The sequence below is a fragment of the Thunnus albacares genome, chromosome 23 (assembly GCF_914725855.1).
Source record: "Thunnus albacares chromosome 23, fThuAlb1.1, whole genome shotgun sequence".
In the NCBI taxonomy this organism is placed as follows: Eukaryota; Metazoa; Chordata; class Actinopteri; order Scombriformes; family Scombridae; genus Thunnus; species Thunnus albacares.
This window is the reverse complement of record NC_058128.1, coordinates 13,795,068-13,822,245: the sequence shown is the minus strand read 5'-3', so window position 1 is coordinate 13,822,245 and position 27,178 is coordinate 13,795,068. Positions and strand designations below refer to the sequence as shown.

The following is a 27,178-nucleotide window of genomic DNA, read 5'->3' as shown; positions in this document are numbered from 1 at the left end:
ATTCAGATACAGATCACATGTTAATACCAGGTGTAAATGGGGCCTAAGTTGCATACTGGACCACAATTTGCTCCACAAATCATGCTTATAAGTGCACATCTTAAACTCAGATTTAAGGTGAGCACAGAGAAATTTTCCACTTTCAGCAGATGAATTTGCCAACTGTCCTCTAGCGCCAATCTCTGCACATACATCATTCTGTATAGTGAAAGCCAAACATCCAAAAGTAAGTAACAACATGCAAAACACATTTAACACATTGACACGTCCTCCCCTCTCTGTCCTCTTGTTGACTTTAACATCAGTACTTGTCATCAGGCCACACAGAGACCAGAAGTACTGTATTCCCACAACTGAAACACTGTCTTGCTGACACCCAGTGTCATGATGAAGAGGACACATTACCTGAAGTCACATCAGTGCAACGTTAGCGCAGTAATCTACTGTAAATTATCCTCAAAAGACAGCCCACATCAATGATTCAAGCCCTATCCATTAACATTTAATTTCCTGGTACTCACTCAACATCCTCCCTGTGCCATCTCGTTTTATGATGCCTTAAATATTGAACAGCCTCAACATCATTATAACTGATATGATTGTTTTATTTAGTGTCATTCAGCCACAAATAAAGAGGAACAAAGAAAAAGTGACACAGTAGTTATGCATACAGCTCAGGTCTGAGTTTGTTCTGAGGCTTTCAGGCATTCATTTTCTGCCACCAACCCAATACAATGGAGATAAATGGAATTTTACTTGTGGTTTCTTTAAGTATTCAAAAATGACACTCAATAAGATATACCAAGACATTAAAGAAACAGTCCTAGTTACACTTACTTATACACAGAGTTTCAGAGGATGATATCTCCAGTTCTTACATAACATAAAACCAGAACTATTTGCATAAAACACCAACAGGGATAAGTGATAAATGTGTTTTGGGGATTGAAGTGAAATGCCCCTTACAAGATTTATCCAATTTGATACTTGTTGCAAGGTAAACTTTAACAAATCCATAACTCATTTCCAATCTTTGCAAATATTAGTATGTAAAAGTTTGTTTTCTCTTTTTGGAAATGGATAGGAGTGCATTTTCATGCAGCAGAGAAGGCTTGTGAAGGACACGTTTCCAAGTCAGGTACTGCATCATTGCTTGACGCATACCATTCAAGCAATGCACTCAAGTGCATGCACGGCACTTAAGTCAAGGCCTGAATCAGGCTCTTTGTGAGTATTTATGTGTGTATGCGGCCGCAGATTGCATGTGTGTGCTTGAAGTGAGGTTGTAGTGCATTCATGCTCTCTCCCAGGGTCCAGTATATGTGTCAGTACACACACACATTCATGTGCCAACTCCCTTGTGTAGGTGTGAGGCGGCAGTGACCGAGACTACTGATGAAATAGTGGGGAAAGCTGATAGATAAAGGGAGATGTCAACTGGATTCAATTGCAGTTGAAGCCATTTTACCAACAGTGCTGTGAGACATTTAACCAGGCCTGTGTCTGGCTTTTAAGCTGCATGTGCGTTTGTGCAGTGTGTCTGTGTGTTTGTGTGTGTGAGTGAGAGAGGTGTCTGTGGCTCAGGAGGTAGAATGGTTCATCCCCTAACTGTAAATTGTAAAGTACTTTGTCTGTTACGGTAGGACAGCAGTATATAAGTGCAGTCCATTGGCAGTGGCTATAAACTGCTGATTGCCAGCCAGTCTCTTCTGGCACCAGAACAGCAGTTGAACGTGGATTATTCCCCAGTGAAACTTCAAGTTCAAGTTTGTGTCATGTCATCAACTGTTTACTCAGTCTTTACTCATTCATCATCTTTGGTCATTTATCATATTCGTCTCTATCTCTCTTGCTGTCTGTTCCGTTTCTGCTCTTTGATATCTGATACAGTATCTAACCCAATCAATACAACCCTGTGACCTATCTCATAGCACCATCAATGACCCAAACTTTCAATTTTTAAATGGCCATTTCTCCTACCTCCTTAAACTGAAATTATGCTTCTCTGAAGATACACATAAACATCTCTGCCAACCTACACAGAGAAGGGTATTATAGGTGATGGTGGACCACAGAGGCACACCCTCCAAATCTCAAACAGAGATTTTCACATGGTTCGTTCGATTCCTATTGGGAGGTGTGTCCGAAGCAGAGATGGAAAACAAATGTTATTCCTGTTAAATACAAGTAAAAAAGCATAGACTGGTGAATGGGAAAGTGCCTCCAAACTTTTGACATGGGACCCCTTCAGACTTTAAGACTTAGTCTTTAAAGCCTAAAAATTGATGCTCCATATATTTGACTTTTCCCTGGTATTTCTTTCCCTATTACATTTATTTGTGCCAAGACTTCAGCTGACCACAAGTTGTCAGGCAGTAACTATGTCTCTATGGAAACAGTGTACTTTTAACCAGGCAGGAAAGTCTAGAGGAGGAGGAGGAGAACAAAGTAGCGAAGAGGAGGGGAAGATGGCTTAAAGCTTATTCATGCTTCATGCAAAAAAAAGACATAATTTCAGAGAAAATGGCAGGCTGTGTTGGCCATCACATTTTGTATTTCACTTCACACCCGCTGCTTTCCTTATATCACAGTACTTACACACCATGAAGAGCTGCTTACAACTGCATTATCAAGCCATGACAAAATTGCTTTGATGCAAAATATCTGTTTTTAGGAGATCTCAAGTTTCTACGAGTTGATTTTCTTTGCCAAAAATGATGAATAAATGGAAACCATTGGCTGCCTGAAATGTAGGAAATCAATCTGAATATTCTTTTAAAAAACTATGAATTTTGAAGATGCACTTCATGAGTGTGCCTAGTTGTCACCTTGCTCCCTCAGCCCCTAAAGCGTTGATCTCACGAAGTTCCCCTGAGTTTTCAGTGTAATGGAAAGGCACTTAAAGTGGCAGTGGGATTTCTCGAAGGAAATGTGCCGTCAACAAGTGTCAGAGACAACAAGTGAGAGAAACGAAAGGTGGGCCAGGAGGAGGGGGGAGAAAAGGAGAAAAAGACAAAACCTAAGGATTAAGGAGAAGGAAGTCAGGTGGAGGCTTTAGATGTAAATGAAGAACAAGAGGAAGTGAAGAGGTAGAAATAGGGAATAGTAAGGGTAGGAAAGTAGTGACGGAAGGGATTAAGAATAAGGAAGAGATGAGAATAATGAGGAAAAAGGAAAAGATGATTTTTTTATGAGGATGAGGGACAAACAGGACAGCAGTGTTAGAAAGACGGAGGAAGGGTAGAGAAAGACAGACAGTAAGATGTGGAGGAGAAAGTGGAAAATACTGCAATTTGAGGAATAGTGCTTGACAACAGAGAGAACCACATGCATCAATTAACAACACTAACTCATTCAGTTTTTTATGAACCACATTGATCTTGGAAGTTTTTATTTAGCTTTTTTTTTTTCTGTGAGGCAAAACATATTCGCCTCCAGACTTTACTCTCATGCACTGCATTATATCAAAGGACAGGAGGATCTGGAAATTACCTGTTGCCTCCACAGTAATATAGACACAGATGCATATATTACATTTCACAGGAGAGTTATTTACATCAAGGTAATATACAGTAGTTTACACATTTCTCTTTCTGCCAAACAATGTTCCTTACCTGCATATTGCACAGGTGATAGAACAAGACTGAACACGATTGCAAGAAACCCTTTTCCATTACTTAAAACCAATGATGAAGTAGAGGCAGTAAGAAAGCATTGTTGATCTATGAATTTTATAGTTCTTTTGAGCTAGTAAAATATATTTGGCTCACCTTTGGTAGCTCCTTAACAGGCATTAAAAGGAAGAAAATGAAATTGAGCAACACTGTTGAAACAGTGGAACTCTTACAGTATCTGCACACTATTTTGAGCCTCCAGGAGACAGTTTTTACTAAAGGAAATGAACTTCAAAATAATTACTGCTGAGAAAATACAACCCATCACTAGTCACTCATAAATGTATGACTCTTTTTGAGATATTTATTGCAACATAGTTATGTCTTTGGGGCTGCTGTGTCTCGGGAGGCAGAGCGGGTCGTCCACTAATCAGGAGATCAGTGGTTCAATCCCTGGCTCCTCCAGTCTGCATGTCGAAGTGTCCTTGGGCAAGATACTGAACCATCAATTGCTCCTGATGGCTGCGGTGTGTGAATGTGTTTGTGTATGTGAATGTGCATTAGATTAGATCCTGATGAGCAGGTTGGCACCTTGCATGGAAGTCTCTGCCATCAGTCTATGAATGTGTATGTGAATGGATGAATGTTGACATGTACTGTAAAGTGCTTTGAGTGGTTGGAAGACTAGAAAGATGCTATATAAATGTAGTCCATTTACCATTTCATGCTGATGTTCCACTATTTGTTTTTTTTAAATGCATAGACACAGAGGTAAACATAAATTGGGCACTTCATTTATGCCACACATCAAAGACTTCAAAAATTGTATCGATGGAGTTTGCTCATGAGTAAAAGACTGTGCTAGAGAGCAGATATTGCACTGCTGAGGGGTCCTCTGAAGGGTAACAACTACAGGTCTTGAAACTGAAGCCACTGAGGCTGATGTCACATGTAGTCAGGATTCTCCTCACTCTTTAAGTCCCTCACTGACATACTCTGTCATTTTATTTCTGTTTTTTTTTTTCTTTTCTATATATCTCACTCTTTCATTCTCTCTCTGCCACTGTTGTGTTTTTCTTTTCTCATCTCCTCGCTTTCAACCCATCTTCTTTTTCAGTGTCTGGCTTCATTCTTAGTCATTCCCAGTATGTCTCTGTCTCTCTGACTAACTTTTTGTCTTTCTTCCATATATATAGTCTCTCTACTTGTCAGTTTTCTGTAGAATGTCACATATAACCTTTTACCTCTCCTGTCTGCCTGTGTTTTTCCTCTTTCTTTGTTTTTTTCTTTTCTCATGCATGCAGACAGGAAATAAAAAATTTGATTTATTAACATGAACATGCAGGGAAATATTTTCTCTGATCCATGTGCAAATTTACTGAAATTTCCTTAATCAGTAAATTTGCAAGTTTACTGAAATTTCCTGGTATTAGTAATCAGTATAATCCTAGACTGCCGGGGGACTTCCCATGATACACTGAGCTTCTCTCTCATCCTCCCCCTCCCCATCTGTACACATTCATGTCCCATTAATGCATGTTACTAACTTAGCTTCTTCCCCGGAGTTTTTGTGCTTTCTTGTCTCGCAGGTTTCTATGGATTGTGGTTGAGGACATATAGTCATATTTCTATTTTTATTATAGTTGTTATTGTTATTATTGTTGTTATTGTTGTATATTGCTATGCATCTCTGTATCTCTCACTCTGTCTATCTCTCCCTTCTCCCCCTCTTTCTCTCTCTCTCTCTCTCAACCTAGCCGGTCAAGGCAGATGGCTACCCACTTAGAGCCTGGTTCTGTTTGAGGATTCTTCCCATTAAAGGGGAGTTTTTCCCTTGCCACTGTCGCCAAGTGCTTGCTCATGAGGGAATGTTGGGTCTATGTAAATTAAAAAGTATGGTCTTGACCTGCTCTATATCAAAAGTATCATAAGATAACTTTTGTTGTGATTTGGCGCTATATAAATAAAACTGACTTGACTTAAATTTGCTGATTTACAAAGACAGCACCTCATTATGTAATCAACTCTTGACTTGAGCTCAGCAGGTGCACCTCAGTGTTGGGATTTTATCTGAAATCCCCAAGTTCGGAAAAGAAATGATAATAGTGATCCTAACTCCAAAACATTTCCACAGCCTGCAGCTCCACCTAAGAATAAAATATGCTATAGACCAATATTTCAACAAAATTATATTATATTGTAATGCAATTAGAATCATTACATAGAGACTGCATGGAGAGATGGAGAGAGCAGGTGGAGGGTGTTCTGTATGTGGTATTGACACAGCCGATGTCTCACGAGAGTACTCAGGTAAATGCCAAATGCACACTGTAAACATCTTAGTGCCGTTGCTATCCTATGGTGATTTCACAGCACATTGAACACCACGTTCAAATTCAAGTGACTGAGCAAATAATCAAAACTCCGCACCCTCTGTTTGCTGCTACAAAATAGTCACATTGTTCATTTATTCATTCATTCTATTCTTTTTAAATTTATTTTGAGTGAACAAATGCAGTTCAGCTTTCTACATTTTTGCACCTCATTTTTACAACACTCACCCTACTAACACCTGCTCTGCAGTCTGAGATTTTTCCATGGAAACCTGGCTGCTGCAAATTGAGTGAACTTTAGTAAATCCAATGTAATTTATGATGAAACCTTGTTAAGAGAATGGTTAGGGGTTTGTGTGATTCACCTTTAAATGCATATACAGTAAGGAGGGAGGCAATTTCACTGCAATATCTGCCTTTTGCGCCTGTTTGACACACAAATTGTTAAGGGTAGAATGAATCACATATGCACCTGAAAACTGTCATAAAAGCGTTACATATACATCATAAATGTTGAATATCACTTGAAACAGTCATCGGTTGACCCTGGAATAAATGACTAGTGATTCAACTTGGGTAGGAGCCATTCTTCTCATCAGAGCTCTGCTTTCTCTTCTCTTCTTCATTGATTCATTCCTTGATCTTTCCAACCTTTAACTTTCCTTGACACAAATTCCTGTTGAGGGGGTCGGTTTGGCGAAATTAAATGAGATGCATGTGATTTTTAACTTTGTTTGATTCACCCTTGCTGGGATGGTCACAGTGAATGGTCGTGCTGAATAACTTGCGTATTGAACACAAATTGTCTCTGGCTGTGAAATCGATGACAGAGGACTTATTGGAGTAAGTGTTTGCATCAGCACTAAATAGATCATGTTTTTTTTCTTTTCTTTGTGTTACTCGGTTACATTTCTTGTCTAGTGCATTTTCTATCTGCCATCGGCTGTGTTTCTTCCTGCCCGACTGTCTATCTGCCTTCCTGGTTTTCTTTTAACCTCTCTTGCTCTTTTGTCTGTCTTCTTGTCTGTGTCTCTAGTTTTCAAAGCAAGGTAAAAAAAAAAAATCAATGTTTCCTGTTGTGTTGCTGCCACTGTATATGTGTTCATGACCAGATTATACTTTTCTTAGTCAAAGCAATATTCTCCGCCTGCCTAGCTGTAAGGTCAGGATCTACATTGAATGGCTCAGTAATCCTCCCTCAAAACGAATCTCTTGCTCTCTCTCAGTTTTTTCCCACTCTTGATGAATGCACCTCGCCCACTCTGACTTTATCATTCTGTTTTTATCAACATCTTTCTTCAGTCTTACCCTGTATTTCCACCTGCCTCTGTGTCTTCCCTCATTCTCTCAGCCTCGTTCTCTCTATGCTTATAATAATTCAGGTTCTTCTTCCATGCCTAGCTATTCATAAAGCGCCAGTGATCCAGGAAAAATGCTTCAGAGGCATTGTTGCTCTGGATGTTGAACAGTAGCTTTGTGCCTGTTCTGCCAGTCTGGGCTGTGTTTCCTTCTGCACAGTTGACTGGGCCAGATCTGTATTGGGCCCAGCTAATTTTGTATAAAAACAAATCTGTGAGCCTCTCTCTCTCTCTCTCTGTCTCTCCTCACCCTTTTCCCTCTTGTTAGCCATATCAGCTTTATAGGAAGTGAGAGTAAACCAAAACAGTCGAGATGCAGGCAGTAAAAAACGATGAGCTCTGTAGAGATGAGGAGAGCTGGAGAGTTGGGTGATAATCAAATAAATTAACTCTCACATTACATGTTGTCAGTTGACCCATTGTTAACATAAAAGTGTTAACTAGTGCAGCACATTTCATATATCATATCATATCAAGCACATTTCCAGGTCTAAATTTATATTCTGGGGCTCTGCTGGAATATCTTTGCATGATTTACAGTTTTTAAAAAGTCCTTATTTATCTTATACTGACCCTTTATGCAGCCTCTCAGTTCAGCCTCTGTCTGAAACAGGCTGTTTTAGCTCCTGTCTCTTTAAGCCCCCCTTCCTGATGAGCCCTCTTCTTGTTCTTAACTAGCCAGCTTCCAGAGTTGTTGTTGTATTGTATTTATTGGGACCACGTACAGTGTTAAACATAAATGTTAACATTTGATGTACTGCACCAGAGTTAGCTTAAAGTTAATTTTCGTCTGCAGTCCCTTTAAAATTAAAACAACAGCACAATAACAAACAGTTGCCCCTTCACTTCTTTTTCTCATTCTTTACTCAAAATGTCAACTTCTCAAATACATCCGTACATGTTCGCGCTGACATCTGATCTGATGTCATGTTTTGGAGCTTTGACTATGTTTAACATAGACATCCAACATTATAACAGTATATAAATGACAAGAAAGCAGAAGAAGTATGTTATGTTCCCTTCAAGTGAAAAAAAAAACTTCTACTACACCCTACTAGCTGGTGCTAAAACTGAAAGAACATATTTATCAGGGTCTAACCACACAGATAATCATTATAATTGATCTTGTACCTGACAGGGTTACAGAAGTAGCATGAATATCCCAGATACTGTCAAGTGCTTAATTAAGCAACAATAAAGAATAACTCAGAATTAATGAACATTTGTGCAAACGTCAGAAAGGAAAAACAATATCCACATTCATCATGCTCCCTGTGAGCTTTACTTCATGTTTCATGCAATGTGGGTGCTTATCTGGAAACCAGAAATGACAAGTTTATTATCTTAATCTGCCTGCCAATACAGCTCCTCACAAAATTAGATTACTTCAAAGGATTTCAGATTGTGGTGAAAAATTCAGTTGGGTCTTACCAGATGGAACATTTTGAATTATTATTTTTAGATAAGATTTGGAAAACAACCTGTTCATTACAGTTTGTTAAGAAACCTTTCTAATTACTGATATTTCCATTATTGAGAAATCAGAGTCTGATCATGTTGTGTGGCCTGCACGCATGTTTCATGTTTCCTGCTGTGACAGATATATATATGTATTTTTAATACTGGCTTTGTTATGCTGTCTTTACTATTATTTTAAGGTGTTTTAAGTGGAAAATGAGCCTAAAATGTTAGATCATTTTAAAAATGAAGTGTCATTTGTTGAAATGATTCCATACACAATATTATTGCTTCTTTTTCTTGGTTTGGCATTTCACCCCTTTTCTCCTCATTTTGGATGGCCTATTCCCCCTTCTCACACTCATTATTTTAAAGACTGAGGCTCTGCTCAACTCATGAGCAGACACAGGGAAAGAGATGACCGGCTGTGTTTGAAAGCGTTTTGTTAAAACCATTTTCATCCTTCCCCTGCAGTCCTGTTGGAGTCTGTGCATGGTTGGTGCTTAGTTGGCTCTGCTGACTCACAGGGAGGCAGAGACAAAAGTCCAGAGCCTCGCGGGGAGAACAAAGATGACCAAAGTCTGCCGGAAAACTTTGATGCATGTTCTTTCATGTTGAAACTCCAGAATCCTTTTGGAAGTGTTGGAAATAAGACGAGTGAGAATTTTATTTCAGTTGCATTCTTGCTCTCTTGTTCACTCTCATTCTCTCTTTTGCCCTTTCTCACTCATATTGACTCAAATGTGGGGAAAAAAAGATGGAAGTTTTCTCCTTTCTTGATATCCTTCTCTCCCAGGATTCTCTCTGTTCTGCTGAGTCATTTACTGTTGTGCCACAGTCAGTGCTGTTTAGAAGCCACCGACAATGTAGCATGGCTGAATTCCTTGCTGGGGAAAACAAGCACCAACCGATTTTCCTTTCCTTTGAAAATTTAAAACCCAAATCTAATCTTGTCCCTCGCTATCAAATTAGCAATTAAAATTGCAAACAATAGTGTGGCTGGTTTCACTGTTCTCTGTGCCACCCTGGGGCGAACAGGCCTCGCATTTCCAAAGATTTTTAAATGTCACAGTGAAAGAAGTTGAAAAAGACCATTACCAGTGACATTTTATTTTGTATGTGTGTGTGGCATTAGAGAGCACAAACACACTTACACTGAGAATGAAGTGCATTTTCCCCAATTCAAATACAAGACCTTAGGTTGTATGAGATTAGTGCCTATTCATCGCTTGTTTTGTACTCCACTTTCTGTTTAGTGTAGTGTCTCCTTTTACCCTCAGTTTCACCCGCTGTGTTAGGCATTTTGTTTTATGAAAAATGCACCCTTCACTGCGTCCTTTACAAAAACAGAGACATAGAATTAGGATCACAGCTTCTTCTGCTAATGTGCATATGTGTGGATATGGATATTTTCGGGCGTTGGAGATTTCTGTTGGATCATATTCCTAATATCTCTCTCGTTTGGAGCTGCAAAACTTGCCATCACACAACTTGTATTAAATCATGTTAATAATTAAATAATTCCTAGAACAGATGCCATTTTTAAGCCTCTACTTCTGAGTCAACATAGCCATAATGTTCTTTTCTGACCCTGCTCACACTGTTATAAACCTAAATGTGATTTGAGGAAGTGATACTATCCCACAGGCACTGGTAGGAATTATAGGGGCCCTTAACAAGATGTGACTCTGGGCACATTAAAAAACTCCATCAATCTCAGACTTTATGGGTCCCCTCCTCTGGAGCTCAGGGCTGCCTGACTCATTACCTCTACTCTACTCACTCCACTTCCTTTATGCATTGCCTTCAACCAACTGAAGCCCATTAGGTAACGTACTATACGGTATGACCTGTTGTCATTGGGGTACAGTTTTAAAGTGTTAGACGGTTAAATTCAAACATAAATTGAGATTTTTAACTCCAAACTGTTATATAACAATGTGTAAATCCTATCTGAATAATGTTACAGGTAGCGCTGGGGCAGTAAATTGAAACCATGTTACCAAATTTCTAGGCTTTGGAGAAAATAGATCCTGGGGGATCCTGAGGCATTCCCAAGCCAGATTGGATATCTAATTCCCTCCAGCGTGTTCTGGTTCTGATCCAAGGTCTCCTCCCTGTTAAACGTGCCAAGAATACCTCCACACCCAGGTGTCAGGAGGCGTCCTGATCAGATGCCTGCAACACCTCATCTTGCTCCTTTTAATACAAAGTAGCAGCATTTCTACTCTGAGGTCCTTCCAGATGTCTGAGCTTCTTACCCTGTCCCTTGGGGGTGAGTCCAGACACCACGAAGAAATATTATGACAAATCCACAATCTCATTCTTTTGGTCACTACCCAAAGCTGATGATTCAGGGTGAGGGATGGAAAGTGCTCAGCTCCCTCTTCTTACAACAGTATGGTTTTCACATCACTACAATATGGCCTGAATCAATTTGCATGATGATCTTAAGCTTCATCTTGCTCTGCCTCAAGACCTATATCCCAAAATATTTGAACTTATCGCATCACATTCAACTGTATACCTGGTGCAGCCTTATTGAATTTGGCAGAATGTCCTTCCCTGCGGCTTCCTAAACTCCTCCAACACCAAAGATTTTGCTTCAGTGATCACATAGTGTGAAGCTCTTCAGGCCTGCCCATACTGTTCTACTGATATACTTTTTGTTGAATACAGCTTAAAGGAAAAGTTGGACATTTTGGGAAAAATATATATTTACTCTTTTGCCAAGAGGTAGATGAGAAGAGCAATACTTTTATTGCGAGTGGTATTTCCCCTAAAAGAGAATAAGGATAATTCCTGAACTTAAATTTTCCTTTAGCCCACAGATTCAAATTCATGCATTTTTAGTCACAAGGGCCATGCAGTACCCTGCATTTGATCATAAACTCTAGCCAGAAACTAGATTTAGAGTTTTCACATCACTACAGCTTTGTATTTACATCTCAACACAACAGTGACCAGCTGTTGGTGATACCGCTATAGGTAGACTTATAGAGCGCAGTCATGATCCTCTGTCAATCATAGCGAGGATTTACGGTATATCCAGTAATAAGCCCAGTGACCCAGAGAAAGATATGTCAAACCGCAGTAATAAACCTGTAAACCACCAATCATAGGAAGAAAAAAACAACAGCAATACTGGGTTGCATCAGCTGTGAATCAACTTATGGATTTAAAGCAGGAGGCCAAGAGCTACGATGCAGGGTATAAATTCTGCAAATGAAAATGGACAACATGGGGGTGGATATGAATGGTTGGGCTGGTGTGCGTGTGTGTGTGTGTGTGTGTGTGTGTGTGTGTGTGTGTGTGTGTGTGTGTGTGTGTGAGAAGCTGTGAATAAGGAAAAGGAGGATCCTTGGATGACATCGGGACTGCTACGAGTCATCAGTTCCCGATACTGCTATTCATGAATCACTTTAACAAATGGCTAAGAGTGTGTGCATGTGTGTATATGAATGTGTGTGCATGAACGTATATCTGTTGGCAAAGGAAAAGCAAAACAGGATCCTACATTGAAGTTTACAGATTATAGGCATAGCTACAGAATATGTCAACACCCTTGAGTTATGGATTGGCTTTCTCTATCTGCCCGCTCATCTGACTGATCTGTCTGTCAAAAATAAAATATCTGATGAAAACTCACAGATTCTGACAGAATTTAGTAAGTCTGGCAGTGTCGCTTTCTAAATTTAAATATTGCAGACATACAGTAACTAGTCTGATTTTGACAAAGCATGCAACGATGATGCATCGTGGTTTCCACCCTTTAAAACTGTATACTTCTTATACTTATACTGTATACTTATATTTTATGATGTCTGGTATAAACGGTGCATTAAAGTTGAATAAAGATGATCTGTTATTTTATTAAATTTGTTTTTTATATCGCCATCACACACAGATTCCGTGTATGGCATGGATGTGACTTAAATTAATTCACTACCTGTCTTGATTTTGATTAGTTTTACTTAAAAAAAAAGGAAATCACTGTGGAGAAGAAAGCACCTTCCTGATAGATACAAGTGAAATAAAAGAAGAATAAGAAGAGGAGGATCCTTCCTGTCCTGGAGAATACCAATTAAGACTGGGCTTAATTTGTGGTGAATCTGCAAACAATGTTAACTTGTTCCTTTGTTGGATTAATTAGGTGGCTCTTTGTAAGTTTGACCCCCAAACATGTCTGAACCCTGTAAAGGTCACTGCCAAGTCTTTTTATTACAGGTCCAAAGAAATCCCTGATGACTCCTTAATTGCCATATTACCAATGAAAAGACTGGCAGCTGAGCTGACATTATGCCTTTAATCACTACATCATGTCAGCTCTTCAGAGACTTTTCAAAATTTTCTCTTTTTTTAAAATTTCTTGAAACAGTGTGCAGCTCATTTGACCCACCCTTGGGTATATCAGTCTTTGGATGTTGTGTAGGTTTAAGTGGATGGATGGATGGAGGATAAATCAATGCAAATATGGAGGCAGATGGAAAGATGTGTGAATTACAGGAGCACTGGAAAGAGAAGTGCTTAAGCTGTTATGTGAGAGACATAAGATGTTTCTATCTCTCTCAAGTGCCTTTTGGCTCTCAACCATCATATGGTGCATGATGTCTTCAATATGTGTTCGGAATTTAGATATATATCAAAAATAATAGCAATGCTCAAATGCTGAGGTGTAAATTTTAAAAGAGTTACATTCTTTTTTGTGTTTTGTTTTGCTTTCTACCATCATTTCAGCTGCACAGTACAATGGATAATTTTTATATGATTGTCTTTATTAGGTTGTGCTTTACTGAGTTATACCTTAGTAGTGGGGTAACAACAGCCTAGAGCTTATAGAAGCAGGCTTGTAATCAGAACGTTGTTGGTTTAAATCCCCAGAGTGACTTTGTAAAAACTGGGTGAGTTAAGTAAATGAGCTCTCCCTTTTTCTCAGCAGCTATTAGAGACACTCTTGAGAAAAAAAAAATACTCTAAACTGTTCCAATTCAGCTGGTTAGTGTTTAACAACAAAAATGTATTTTATGAATGAGTAAAAAAAATGATTTTATTTATCTTAATTTTCTGCCCAGATGCAGGCTTTACTGTGAAACTGCCGAAAAAGACTCCAGTCAGTTTTGAGAAATCAGATTCAGAAAAGTCACAGTGTAACATACACACACACACACACACACACACACACACACACACACACACACACACACACACACACACACAAACTGGGTCTGTATGCTGAGGCAGAGATAACCTTCTGCAGTGCCTTTAGTCACAATGAAAAAACTGCATCTAATTGGAATTCTTTAGAAACCGTTTCTCAACCTGAATACTACTTTGTACTTATTTTTAAGTAAAGTTCTAATGGAGGGGAATGCCAACATTTAAGACTAGTGCAGACTTTACCATGTTTTAAAAAGACCACACAGGTTATTTCTTGGCATGGCATGTGGGCATTTGGAGTTGTTAATTTTAAGGATAATTCAAGTGACATTTTACAGATGATTGACTTACAATAAAACTAAAAGTATACTGTGTATAGAGCACAAAGACAGGAAGATGATAGCTTGGTTTGGATAGTGTGCGTTTCTGTGACATATCTAATGTATCAACATCAAATTTCAGCAACCGACTGACTGTATGTTTATCTTTGATGTGAATATCCTGACAGAGGAGAAGGTACTCATTGTGCGATGTGACAGTAGCCAACTAATGTTTAGTTGTTGTGAGCTGTTTTGTATTTGGTACTGTAGGTGGGTGTTGTTTTGCCCTAACCAATCAGTAGTGACTGACGTGTACTGGTGTATTTGTCCTATTATTTTCACCTGACAGCTGGCTACAGTAGTGGTTGCTGGGAACAGTTAACTTGACACAAGAATATGTTAGGAATTATTATTTCTCTATTTCAACTCACAGCAACATGATCTCACCCACGCTTGATGCCATTTTTATTCAAAATGCAAAATAGAAAGATGATGTCCACATACCTAATCCAGCCCACAAAGCTCTGATTGGCTCAGTTGGTTTTCTAACAGAGGAAACAGCTGCCAGTGTGCATGACATCAGACCTGTTAGAATCACTTAAAAAAATGTGGAGGGCTATTCCAACATCTGGACACAGGTTACCTTGAGTTAATGGATGTTACTGTATGTTACTGAATTATAGTTTTCCCTACAAGATCCACACCTGGCAACTAAAGCAGGATTATCCTTTTAATGGTTATGCTTAAGCAACTGAAAGCACTTGTTTAAGATTAAGGAAACCAGAAACCAGGATCTTTCCCTCACCCTGAACCTAACTCCAGTCACTGGTCTCCAGTATGAAAGTCATGTGTTTTGGATACCCGATCATCAACCTTGACTTCTGTGCAGCGTAAGGATGTTACACTACCTGGATTGAGAAAACCATTGCCAGTGAACGTAATCTAGACTGCAATTTGCCTGAAAACATATCTGGCAAACATAATTAGTTCTTTGGAACGCAATATGGTTGCCTGGATACACCTATAGGTTGGACACAGGCATGAAAGCATGCAACCTACACACTCTTACAAAGAAAGCCAACACACACACACACTGATACATTTAAACCACAGCATCTAAAGCTGTCTTCTCTGCCTCCGAACACACCAGGAAATGTTTTTCTTCTCTGAGGCGGCCTAAGTGGAGTGGTCCACTGAAGCCAACCCTCAGTAATTAACTGTCACAACGCTTCAAAACTAACAAATGGACTTTGTGTCAAGGAGGGCCCATTAATTTACTGGCCTGCACTCGTCGATCCAGAGCCTATTATCTCCATTATGGCAGGCTTTCATGTCTGGGCATCCTCTCCTGCTAACCCTCGATTTCTCTCTCACTTTGCACAGATTCCCAGGAACTTGCAGAGAGGGCTTGTGGACAAAGTGTATTTTCATCATGTATGGCACACATGTGCAAACACACAACTTGCATCAAGAGTACTGTATGAACCCACACAGATGATTCTGGACACGAGGACACACTCTATCTCTCATAACTGCTTAAGTAAATCACAGAGGCCTGACTCGTATAATAATGTAATAAGCAGTGATGCCGGGTCCAGAAATATGCACGGACCAATACACTTCACATGAACTCACACAAATTATCAAATTCTCATTCTCACATTCCTTTACTCCCAGACACGCACTCCACACAGTGCTGTTTCCCTTCCGGTCAAACATATTTAAAAACTCATACTGCACTTCCACATTGGCATGACAACCTGAGGGAAGAAATCTTCCATATGTGACACTAATAAGTGCTGCTCGGAAGGAATGGAGAGCCATTTCACCATGAGGCATAAATAACTAAATAACACGCAGAGTATGGGATCCATGTGATTTGCGATACAGCTCACATTTATTGCTCTTCAAAGGTAACGTATTACCAGTGTTCTGCAGAGAGGGAGAGAAACTGAGAGACTGTACTTTAGTGGCAATAAGATCGGGTGGGTCTTTCCTACTGAGACCAATGCATTTTTGATGCTCTTCAATGCATTATCAGTGGCTCACTGTGCTCTCAGGCTTTGGAAGCGTTTTCAGCTCATCTGAAGTAATTTCAGCTGCCAATTGCAGCTTTAAAAAGGCAATACTGCACCTAGACTCCATTTTAAAGGGGTGTTTCGCTCAAATTACATGCATAATGTCACTTAACCTCAGTGGTATCTGGCCATGCAGATGGTTTTGGTTTTATTTGCACAGGTTTTGATATATCCATATTAATGCCAGTAAGGTGGAGGGTTATGTTACCTTCAGGTTCGAGCTCTAAATATATTGAACTTATGAGTTTTTTTTGGTTTATTAGCATTAGCTGACAGGATGGAGGCTGTCTAAGACTTAATGTGTGACAATCATCATTACCAGCTCTAACAGCAGATGTAATGGGAGTGATCGTAGTTAATAATTCATAATTTGCATCTCAACAGAGAGCCAAACTTCTGCTGCATTCTACTGCATTGGTGGTGATCGTTTTTGGTTTCCAGGTAAATTCAAATCAATTGTAAATCCATATTTTAGATTCAGAATCCAGATTTCAAATTATTACCATTTACTATTTTTTAAGTTCAACTGGGGGGCAAAAATAAGACTAAATGGAGCTATGAAGTAAATTCAATATGTGCTGCATTTTGAGCAAAATTAACATTCCATATTTAGTGTGGAATTTCTCTCTTATACTTGAACAGAACTAGTTGGTGCAACTTGTTGTGTGACCGCGTCAGAAGACAAAAGTGCAGTACCAAATGACTACACCCAAAGGTGGAGTGAGAAGGAGACACGGAAATCATTTAAATATGGGGATAACGGTGCACATTTTGCAGCCAGTCTCTCCTGGAAGGAAATCGCTGTGTTATATTCATTCATGAAAACGGAAATCGTTATATAAAAACTGACAAAAGCTTTTGAGACAAACCCTGCTTACTTTCTCACTTCCTCACACCTGGCCAATCGCTGCACAAAGTGTGTGTGAATTTCGGTTTCGGAAAGACAGAAATTGTGGGAGGAATCTGACATTGGGAAAAGTGTGGGAGAGGGGGATTTCAGACAAGTACTCCAGCATACTGGCCGCATCAAGGTAGCTTACTTATCTAGCAGGCGCATGTGCATTTTTATGTGTGTGTGTGTGTGTGTGTGTTAAAGGCTGTTCTTTCTCGCTTAAATAACAGTTCCATGATTGGCTGTGCGTGGGAGGAGAAGGGCATCTCAGGAATTATACCGACTAGGCAGAAGCGTTGTTGCACAATGTTGTGTGTGTTCCTGCATACATTATACATCTGTGAGTATGTGTTAGTGCGAGTCCCTCAGTCAAAGTGAGTCTGGGTTTGAACTGTGATGCAGATCACTCCGACTGCCCTTTTAGAGTACTGCCCCTCAGGCCAGGAGGCTACGGCGAAATCTGCTTTGATGTGTGTCGAGTTTTCCTATTTGCACAAACACACACAGGCATATAGACACAGGATGATGTGGGTTTCACACACTATGTACACACGTCTGCAATATGAAAATGTCATAGCACTTAATAAATACTAAAACAAGATGAAACTCTCCAAACTGAACTGAATCACTAAGAAACCTGAAATGTACTTTGCCTGGTCGACATACTTCGGATCATTTGCCTCTTCATCTTGCTACTAAAAAAATCACCTTCCTCCCAAATTCACAGGGTTATTATTATCATTATTATTACTGCAATGTTTATTTAATTAGCTTTTATTTGTTTATTCACAACTAAAAATATTGAGAGGATTGAAATATAAATGTTGAAAAAAGAGCAACTTAATGTGTTTATTTTGTTTTCATAGCAAAACTATTCATAGTAATTATTTTCAGTATTAAGGAAAAATGTGTGCGAGTGAATAAATAGATTTTACTATCTGCATGCTGTATTGTGTGTGTTGTGATATTAATGTGATTTTATCAGTGTGCGGATTCTTAATGGAAATGCTAGACTTTAAAAGTTTTCAAATAGAAGTTATTTGGAGAGTAAAGAGTTCAGTCAACAAGACATTTGTTCTTTTCAGTTTCAGTCTTAATTTCAGGTTGGCTTTGCAATGTTCTGGCCTAAGAGATTGTAGTGGTGCAATCACTGTTCATGTTAAATATAGAAATGACAGCGTTCTGTGCTGTCTGCATTCATCTCTCCGTCGCTGCCTTTGTGACTCTCTGTCAGTGTTTCAGAAAGTTAAGACAGAGTTAAGGAAGATGAAAATACCTGAAGCTCTTCTCCCGTTCTATTTTACAGAGAGATTATAACAGTAAAAGCAATATTCTGTCTGCATAGCTGTCAGGTTTGGATCTATGTTGGATGACTTGGCGCTGGGGATGTGACAAGGATACCAGGTAATCCTCTTTGAATATGAATTCTTTCACCGACTGCATCTCTCTCTCTCTCTCTGTTTCTTGAGTGATTCTTTAAAGTGGGTCTTGCACTCTGAGGAGTGATCACATCTCTCCTCTCCTCCCCCACCACTCTCTCTCTCTGTTCGCTCTCTGTTCTGCCTCACTTTCTCCCTCTCCCTGTCTCTTTGTCTCTGTCCTGTTCATCTATCCACAGGTTCATCAGAGGATAGTAGGGAGCACGTGCTAAGGGATGGAAGTTAGAGAGGGAATAGAGAGGAGAACAGAGGAAGCGGAGGAAGAGGTGGTGAGAAAATGACAGATGGAGCAGAGAAATAATTGTATGTAAGGAAGTATAAGAATAAAGATCATGCTAATTATATGTCACTTTTAGCCTCCTATGGCAGCTCTTACTGTAGCTTCTGTGCTTTCATTTGCAAGAAGGAGTGACTTCATCATTTATGTGCCAATGTGTTAATGTGACTGAAATATGCCACACTTTGTGTCTTTGTATGTGTTATTCTGGAGATTTAAAACACAGATAACTTCTATTTTATTCAAGAAAACAGTGCAAAATAAGAACACAAAGGCCAGAGAGTAAACCTGCACTCAGGAACTGTCTCCATAAAACAGGGACATATTCTCACACTAGTGTATCTGTGTGTGCGTTTCCATGAGAAATGATGCCTAACAAACATTGCTACTTCCTCCCTCGTGCCCATTGTTCTTTATCTGCTTCATTAGTTGTTGTTTTTTTTTTTCTTTTTTACATGGCAACAAAACTAGTTGCTCCCATGCTTGAGGAATCAGCAGCAGCTTCAGCAGCTATGTTGAGAGCCTGGGGGTTATGTTGACGAGAGAGGTGGTTAAGGATCAAATGTTATTGCCACTTTCTTTCTTCTTCTCCCACCCCCTCTATCTGTGCTTTTTTTCTCTCTTTCAGGCTTCCCTGCTGAGAGAGAATTTTTTGGCTCTGTCTGTTCCTGCTCTCACCTCTCTCTCTGCCTTTTGTTCTCAGTTTACAATGTGTCTCTCTCTCTGCCTCTCCTCCTCTCCCCCTCTCGCTTTCGAGCTTTCGACTTCTCTCTAACCCCCCGAACCTGAAACTGCTCCTCTCTGGTTTCTCTTCTCTCTTCTTCCTCCTCCCTGTGTCACACAATCAGAGATTCTCTCTCACTGTCTGCCAGGCAGAGAGCCAGAATACCAATAGACCAATAGACCAGAGCCCTCTGTCTCCCCATTATCCAGACCCCGTCTTCCTGTCTGCAACACACATGCACACACAGACACTGCAAGCACACTCATAGACATATATGACTTTACATGAATTCATGCATGAAGGCTGAAAGACGCACACGCACATCTGTATCCAGAGAGTTGCAAAATCAGACACAATCATATAGAAACTGCTGCAGGAACACACGCATTCACACTGGTGCAGGGGCACACTTAAAGCCAGATACTACATAATAGATACATACATAGATAGATTATACTGATAGACACTTGATAGACATAGGCATGAAGACGCTTAAATACTGAACACACACATACATACACATATAGACTCCCAACACACGCACACACACACACACACACACACTGAGCTTCTAGCCCTTCTAATCAATTTGCACTTTAAAGAGAGTTCCACCTTTCCCTTTGGTGTCTTCAAGCCCCAAGCTCCTCTTTTACTGGTCCCTCACTTGTCTCTCTCTCCATCCTTCTCCTTTTGTTACAACAGTCATTTCTCTCTCCCTCTGAGAGTATCTCCCTCTTTCCCCTGCTGCAACCACTCTTTCTTTATTGCTCCCTCTGTCTCCTTCTCATTCTGGCAGTGTTTCTTTGCTCTCTTTTATCACTATTAGAGCCGCATTTCTACATTGGAATTAATGGGTTACGGTGGAGCGACACAGGCTTGACACGCACATTCTCAAAAATGTAATTTAGGCTATGGTGGCTGCGGATCTACACCATGTGGAGACTGTGGAACTGTCTTTTGTTTTCTCCGTCAAGTTTCTGATATCAGTGGTTGACAGTGAAGGCCACTCGGACCTCGCTGAGGACAGGCTCAGTAATCGTCTTTTTTAGTAACACATTTAGCAAAGCCATCTCTAAGCTCTCCACTCCATCTCTAAGCAATCACTCTCACAGTGAATTGAAGAGCGTATTAATGATTGCGCAGCAATAATCTTTATTCAGTGGCAAGACAAAACAGACTTACCTGTTGTTACTCTATATTAAAAGGTGAATAAAAAATCCAGCCGCATATAATTAAGACATGATTCAGCCTGATAAGCCTGATAAGCCTGGTAAAACGCTGAATTACAAATCAATTCCTATAATTCCACTTAAAGTGGAGAGAAAGATTGATAGAAAGACAGGATGGAAATATGAAGGAGAGCATAATGCATAATGGTTGGAGGACGAAAACAGTGATGAGCATGGTGTGGCAAGAAAAATGACAAATTCAAATTCAGTCATTAAACCCTCTCCTACACAACTCTCCAAATATCACAAATATATCAATGATCAGGGCCGGACTGGGACTTAAAAAATAGCCCTGGACTTTTACCATTAGGCAAGGTAGGCAACTACCTGGGGCCCCCAACTAAAAGGGCCCCAAACAGATTTTTTATGATGTTTAGATATGAAAAATATTAAATTATGTTACTATTCTAACTCATTGTACCCTGAAATAACTTACAAAAGGCCCCCAAAGCACTTAAAAAATATCCAACTGTATATTACTTACTTACTGTGTACATCTACTTCAGAGGAACAATGTACCACTATATTTACCTACAATAACATAACCTACACATAAGAGAAATGTTATGTTGCAGATTCAGATTTTACTCACAAAATATAACAATTAAAAGATAAATAATAGTTTTACTTCATAAATAAAAAGTTTTGAATACTTCCTCTACCACTGCCAATACCAACATTCCCAGTTAGAGAAAGGGTGAAAAGTAAAGCAAGACAGTGTTTGCCTGGCCCCCAAAATCACTAAATCCAAAAACAAGCGGCACACTTGCTCTTGTTTTTGTATAATGGGCTGTTTGAGCGGCCCACATAGTGCTCAAGCGGCCCAGCGACCGGCCCACTGGGATTTTTCCCAGTGCTCCCGTTGGCCAGTCTGACTCTGTCAATGACTGTGTGTTTGTATGAGTATGCAGAGATAAAAGCGTGACAAAAACAACTTTGAGTGCTTCACGCTAGTCACGATAAAAAGTATTTTACCAGCATGAACTTCAGAGCTTCATCATCAAAACACTAAGCAGCCACCTCTGGCAGCATGCTCGCTAACATTTTCTGCTTACTGTGAAGAAATGATGTATTATGTATGGTATATGTAATGTATGTTGTTATTTTTATGATACTGCTTTGTTTGTGGTTGTTTCACTGAGAGATGTGGAATGCATGGGGCTATCTATCTATCATTACTTATGATGTGTAACCAAGCAAGTAAGCTCGCAGGGTGGTTGGCTCATGTGTGGGAGTGCATAGTGATTATATATTGTAGTTGTGAGGCTGAGTGTTTGCCTGTGTGAGGATAGTAGTTTGGTGAGTGTGTATGTGTGGGTGTCGGACAGGACAGCTGACCATTCTGCACACTGGCGAGACAGACAACCGGAATGTAGATCCAAGAAAAAATCTCCCGACCCAATCATATCAACTCACCCGTCTTCCTCCAGATTTGTTTTCACAAATTGCTTCTACTGCTCCATTTAACTCTTGATTAGCCTTTCTCCAGCACTTTTCCTTCAGGGCCATTGTAGTGCCGATGGGATATTGAAAAGACACGATGGTCCTGATCTTTAGTTACTTTTAACTGTAGTGAGTTATTAAGATTATTCTACTGAATTTCAGGGAAAAGGGAATGTCATGCAAAACTTAAGCTAAGCAATAGCATATCTATGATCATATGTTTAATGAATAGCCATTTAACTGTCCCATAAATCATATTTAGATTCTGGAGAATGTGAGAGAGCAGCAGTAATGTTAAATTCTGATTGTCAGGGCCTGAAGCCCTGTTGGTTTTCATTCCAGTCATCTTGTCAGCAAACCACTTTCACCCAGGAAAGAGGAGCAGAGTTTTTGTATCTACAACACTGACACAGACAGGACTCAGTACATGCTCTCTGGCTAATCCTTTTTATTCATTCTTCTGATTCAAGCAGTAATTTGTGACAGGGGGCAAAGAAGCAGTTAGAGAGAATTACTTCCAGAACTTTTGTATTGATACTTTTGATCTTTTACTCTTCTTGTCCACTAATCTCCTCACATCCACTTTATCTCTCTTTTATACCGTAGGTTTGGTTTACTTGGTCTGAACCAAAGGAAAAAAATATACATTGTTGGATTTTAGTTCTTCTGTTATGTCTTCACACTGACTTATCACAAACCAACTTAGAGGAGTAAACATGAAGTCATACAGGTAACTCATTCATTGGGCAGGTTATGTTTTTGTCACACACGCCTCCATTTGTACCTCCCCATTTTATCTCTTCTTTCTCCTCCCTTCATTACCTTTCTTCCATCCGTACACTGTTCCTCCCTTTTCCACTCAAAATATCCATCAAGTCAAGCCTCTGACTTTCATATCTGCCATTTCCCTCCCTCAAAGGTTAAGTTTAGTGGCTCATCCTGTGGTTCTTGCTCTGTTTTTACTTTCAAAAATATCTAATCCATCCCGCCAATGTCTCTCTAACTCTGTCCCCCCCAATGGCTGCGGGGCTCTGTTAGCATTTTGTTGAGGTGCACCCATTAAATGTCACCTAGCTGGAGACGGAGAGAAAGGGAGGGACAAGTTGGTGAGTTCATTTTCTTACTTCACTGTGTGTCTGCGAATGTGTACAGATTCAATACTCCTCTCCGACTCTCAGAGTTTGACTCCTTTGACAGATAAACATGCGATACAAATAACACACACACACATACACGCTCCAAAATCCCCTATCCTTCAAATCAGCGTATACCAAATGTTATGTTTTGAATTGATTTCCTGCTCCATTGCTATTCTGCGTCTGTCTGTTTGTAGTTACGCTCATGTTTTAATGGATTGTTTATAAAGTTAAGGTTAACATGAGAGTTGATGTGTCCAGACAGATGGTGCGGAGCTAATGGAGAGAAACTGACCTTTCAGCTAATGGAATTACAAACAGTCCTCTGATCTGTCTACTACTGCCATGTGTGAGGGTGTGTATGTCAGATACAGAGACAGGCAGGAGTATGTTAAGCTTACGGTGTGTATACTTGTGTCTTGTGTTTAAGTATAGCCATGACTGACAACATGCTGACTTTGTGGTAGAACGTGACTGCTGAGAACACATGAAACAAGTGTGTGTGTGTGTGTGTGTGTGTGTGTGTGTGTGTGTGTGTGTGTGTGTGTGTGTGTGTGTGTGTGTTTGTGTGTGTGTGTGTGTGTTGTGTTCGTGCACACTCACTGGGCTTTACACCAGTGTGTGTTAGTAAAATGAGGACATTTTAGCAAACTAAGATAATAATGGCTGGTCAAGGAATGGATGTAGTACTGTAAATGGAAGATCTTCACACGGGTGTATTAGTATGTGTTTGTGGGTTGGTGTGACTAAGTCATAGTTGACTTAGCAAGCAAAAGAAAAATAAAAAGAAAGGAAAGAAGCATTTCTTCCATTTTGCACCCACTACTTTCTTTTCCTGCACAAAAAAGACAAAAAAAATGATAATTTGTGTTCACACTGAAAAAGAGCATTCTGAAAATACATTCAATGGTGAAAAAAGCCTGAATCACATATACACATCTGTCTCCAGGAAGTCATTCATTCAAAAATCAATCACCACAAACCTCTGTTATCTTAAATTGAACTAGGAACGCATACGTGCTGTGATAATGGAATTTGTTTCTACAGTGATTTGCTAGGTTTTGTTTGGACCTTTCATTGTCATACTACAGCATGGTAATGACCCGAAGGCATCCTTGCATTGAACACTGTGGGGCCCCAGCAGTAGCCATTATAGAAGTCTCCCATCATGCATTTGTCTTGCCGTAAAATTTTAGTGTTTTTCATTGCTCTCAGCCCCTCTACATCTCACATCATCTCTGTGTTATTCTCCATTCTATCTTCCTTCTATCGCTCCCTCTATTTCCTGTTCCTTCCTATCATGCCATCTTTATTTCTCTGCATTGCAGCAACCACCAATAACATTTAGGGATCCATTTTACCAGTTCAACAATAAAGACCAGCGCTAGTGCTTATCCAAACACATCTCCTCACCACTTCTGCTCATATTGGTACATTGTGCTATGTGCAAAAGGGTTGAATGAAGCAGAATATAAATGTGATCAAAATGTGATTAAACCTTTCTTTTCAGCTACGAGTAAAATACCTATATTTTAAACGGCTGTTTTAATCTCTGTCTTGGATGAGGAAATTGGCTCAACAATCAGAAAGTCCAGATTGGCTTTAAAAAAAACAAAAAAACATTGATGTCCAGGAGTTTTAGAGTGGCAACACAAGTGTTGCAAAGGCAAATAATTTCAGTTTTAAAGTTAAATTTATGGGTAGTGATACACTAAAATGGTAAATCTTTCAGACATTTTACAGAAAGGGGTTTGCAATTTTGTACAAATTGTAAGAAAAAACATTAAAAAGTAATAGGTTGTTTCTTAAAAACCCTATAATGAGTGAGCATCCATCAAAAATTTCGGTAACACTTTATTTTATGGATCCCTTACATTCCTACTAATTTCCAGGATGTTTTTTTTTAATTTTTAAAAAATAAGAATTTCCTAAAAGTAGCTGCTGTGAAACTGTTAATTCTTTGGACATTTCTTTTTAAAAAAGGGATATGTATATGGTAAATGTGCTCATTATGGAGTTTTTAGGAAAGAATGTAATATGCTAATATTAAGTTTGACTCACAAAACTACACACTGAAAACTAAGTATTTTCTGCCAGTAAAGGAACTGAAAGAAAGAATATATGAAAGAAATAAAGAATTTTTGCCAATTAACAACTACATATAAACTCAAATATAATGAGTGGGTACTTAAAACCTTTTTTTTTTTTTTTTTTACCAAATTGCACTACCATCTCTGTAACACGTCCTAAAAAATTCACTGTTAAATACCTGAAAATTACTAATTGAGGAGGCACTCATATGAACAGATTTGTTTTTAAGATGCAAGTATGAATAATTTAAGAACATGTATGACATTCATCTTTTTTTTTCTTGTACGAACAAAATTTTACAAATTGTCCAGATCTGTCATATGTGTCATGAAAACATCATCTCTGCCTTTCTTCATAGGGGAGAAACACTTGTTTGATTTACAATTATAATGAGTTTAAATATGATACCGAGATAAACAAAAAATAAATATATAACTGAAACAAACTTAATGCAAAATTAATATTCTGTGTAGGATATTATCATCATCATGGATATCAATTTACTGAAAGTACTTTTAGATTTTATGTTTTTTATTAGGATATTTTGGCGCCACAACTTCTACATGTCAGTAGTTGCTAGGAAACTTCTCTCACTCCAACAGCTGCCTCTGTGTGTCTCTGCAGGTCTCTGTCCAGTATCATGCTGTGTTGCAGCTGACAGTGTAACATCACCAACTATAGGCTTGAATATTCTTTCATCTAATATCTCAGTGACTGTCACGTCCCTTGACTGCCTCCCATCACGAACCACTTTGCTTTAGAAAGATGTTTTTTAGCATCTAACTTCATGTCAAAGCATTCCCTTTATTTCTGTCAGTGCAGAGCTGCTCTGGTGACACAGCAGCTGGATTCATATTTTCTAATTCTTTAGGTTTCCTACTACTGACACTCCTATGTTTTTTTTCTACTGATTTCTGAAAGCAGGACTTCAAGCTGTGCAGTGTTTATACTCATGAACAGGTGGCATTCATCAGGCTGAAATGAGTGATTCGTTACAAGTTCAGGCAGTTAAGAGAGTTCTTCCATGAGACCTAATGTTGCATTAATTAATATTTGGTTATTTTTATATGCAACAATGCCAAGTGATGTATATTCACAGTAAGCCAGGTAATAGAGTTCTTTCGTTATGTCTTACTGTCCTTACCAGTTTGATCAACCTGCAATAGTGGATTTTCTACTCTTCCTAAAGTCAAAATGGGGTTGGTAAAGGGTTGATGTCCCATTTTTTTGCTGTGAAATCCTCCGGGAGAAGTAGAATTCCATCAGCATGTCGCAGAAGTGTCAGACAGAAAGGTGACAGAAAAGATCTTTCCTTTGGTGTATGTTCAAGACTATGACAAAAGAAAATGCTCTTTGTTTCACAGCAAAGGAAGCAACAAACTCTTTCAGCTGTTGCAAAAAATATTGTTTAAAAAATGGTGTCCTTGATGAAGTCTTAAATTGGCGTTCACTGGATTGATTTATCATATTAATTATTTTTTCTCTAAATTACAAACAAGTGCATCAGATCACCATGGCTGCCATCCGTAGCGCAAACAAGGAGATCATTTACATAAGAAATTGTTTCTACATCAGCCACAAGCTTCTGTAATTTTCAGATAACTGGGACTAATCATCTCAAGTGTGGCG

At 39.2% G+C, this 27,178-nt stretch overlaps 1 protein-coding gene across 1 annotated transcript in view; it reads left to right on the top strand.

The window, feature by feature from the left end:
• The window catches only part of grm8a (glutamate receptor, metabotropic 8a), a 304,192-nt gene extending 285,584 nt beyond the window's left edge, over positions 1–18,608 (top strand). The window contains exon 14 of the mRNA XM_044342702.1: positions 18,517–18,608. Within this exon, the coding sequence (XP_044198637.1) occupies positions 18,517–18,527 (11 nt within the window). The 3' untranslated portion in view covers positions 18,528–18,608. The remainder of the gene's footprint in view (positions 1–18,516) is intronic.
• The last annotated feature ends 8,570 nt before the right edge of the window (positions 18,609–27,178 follow it).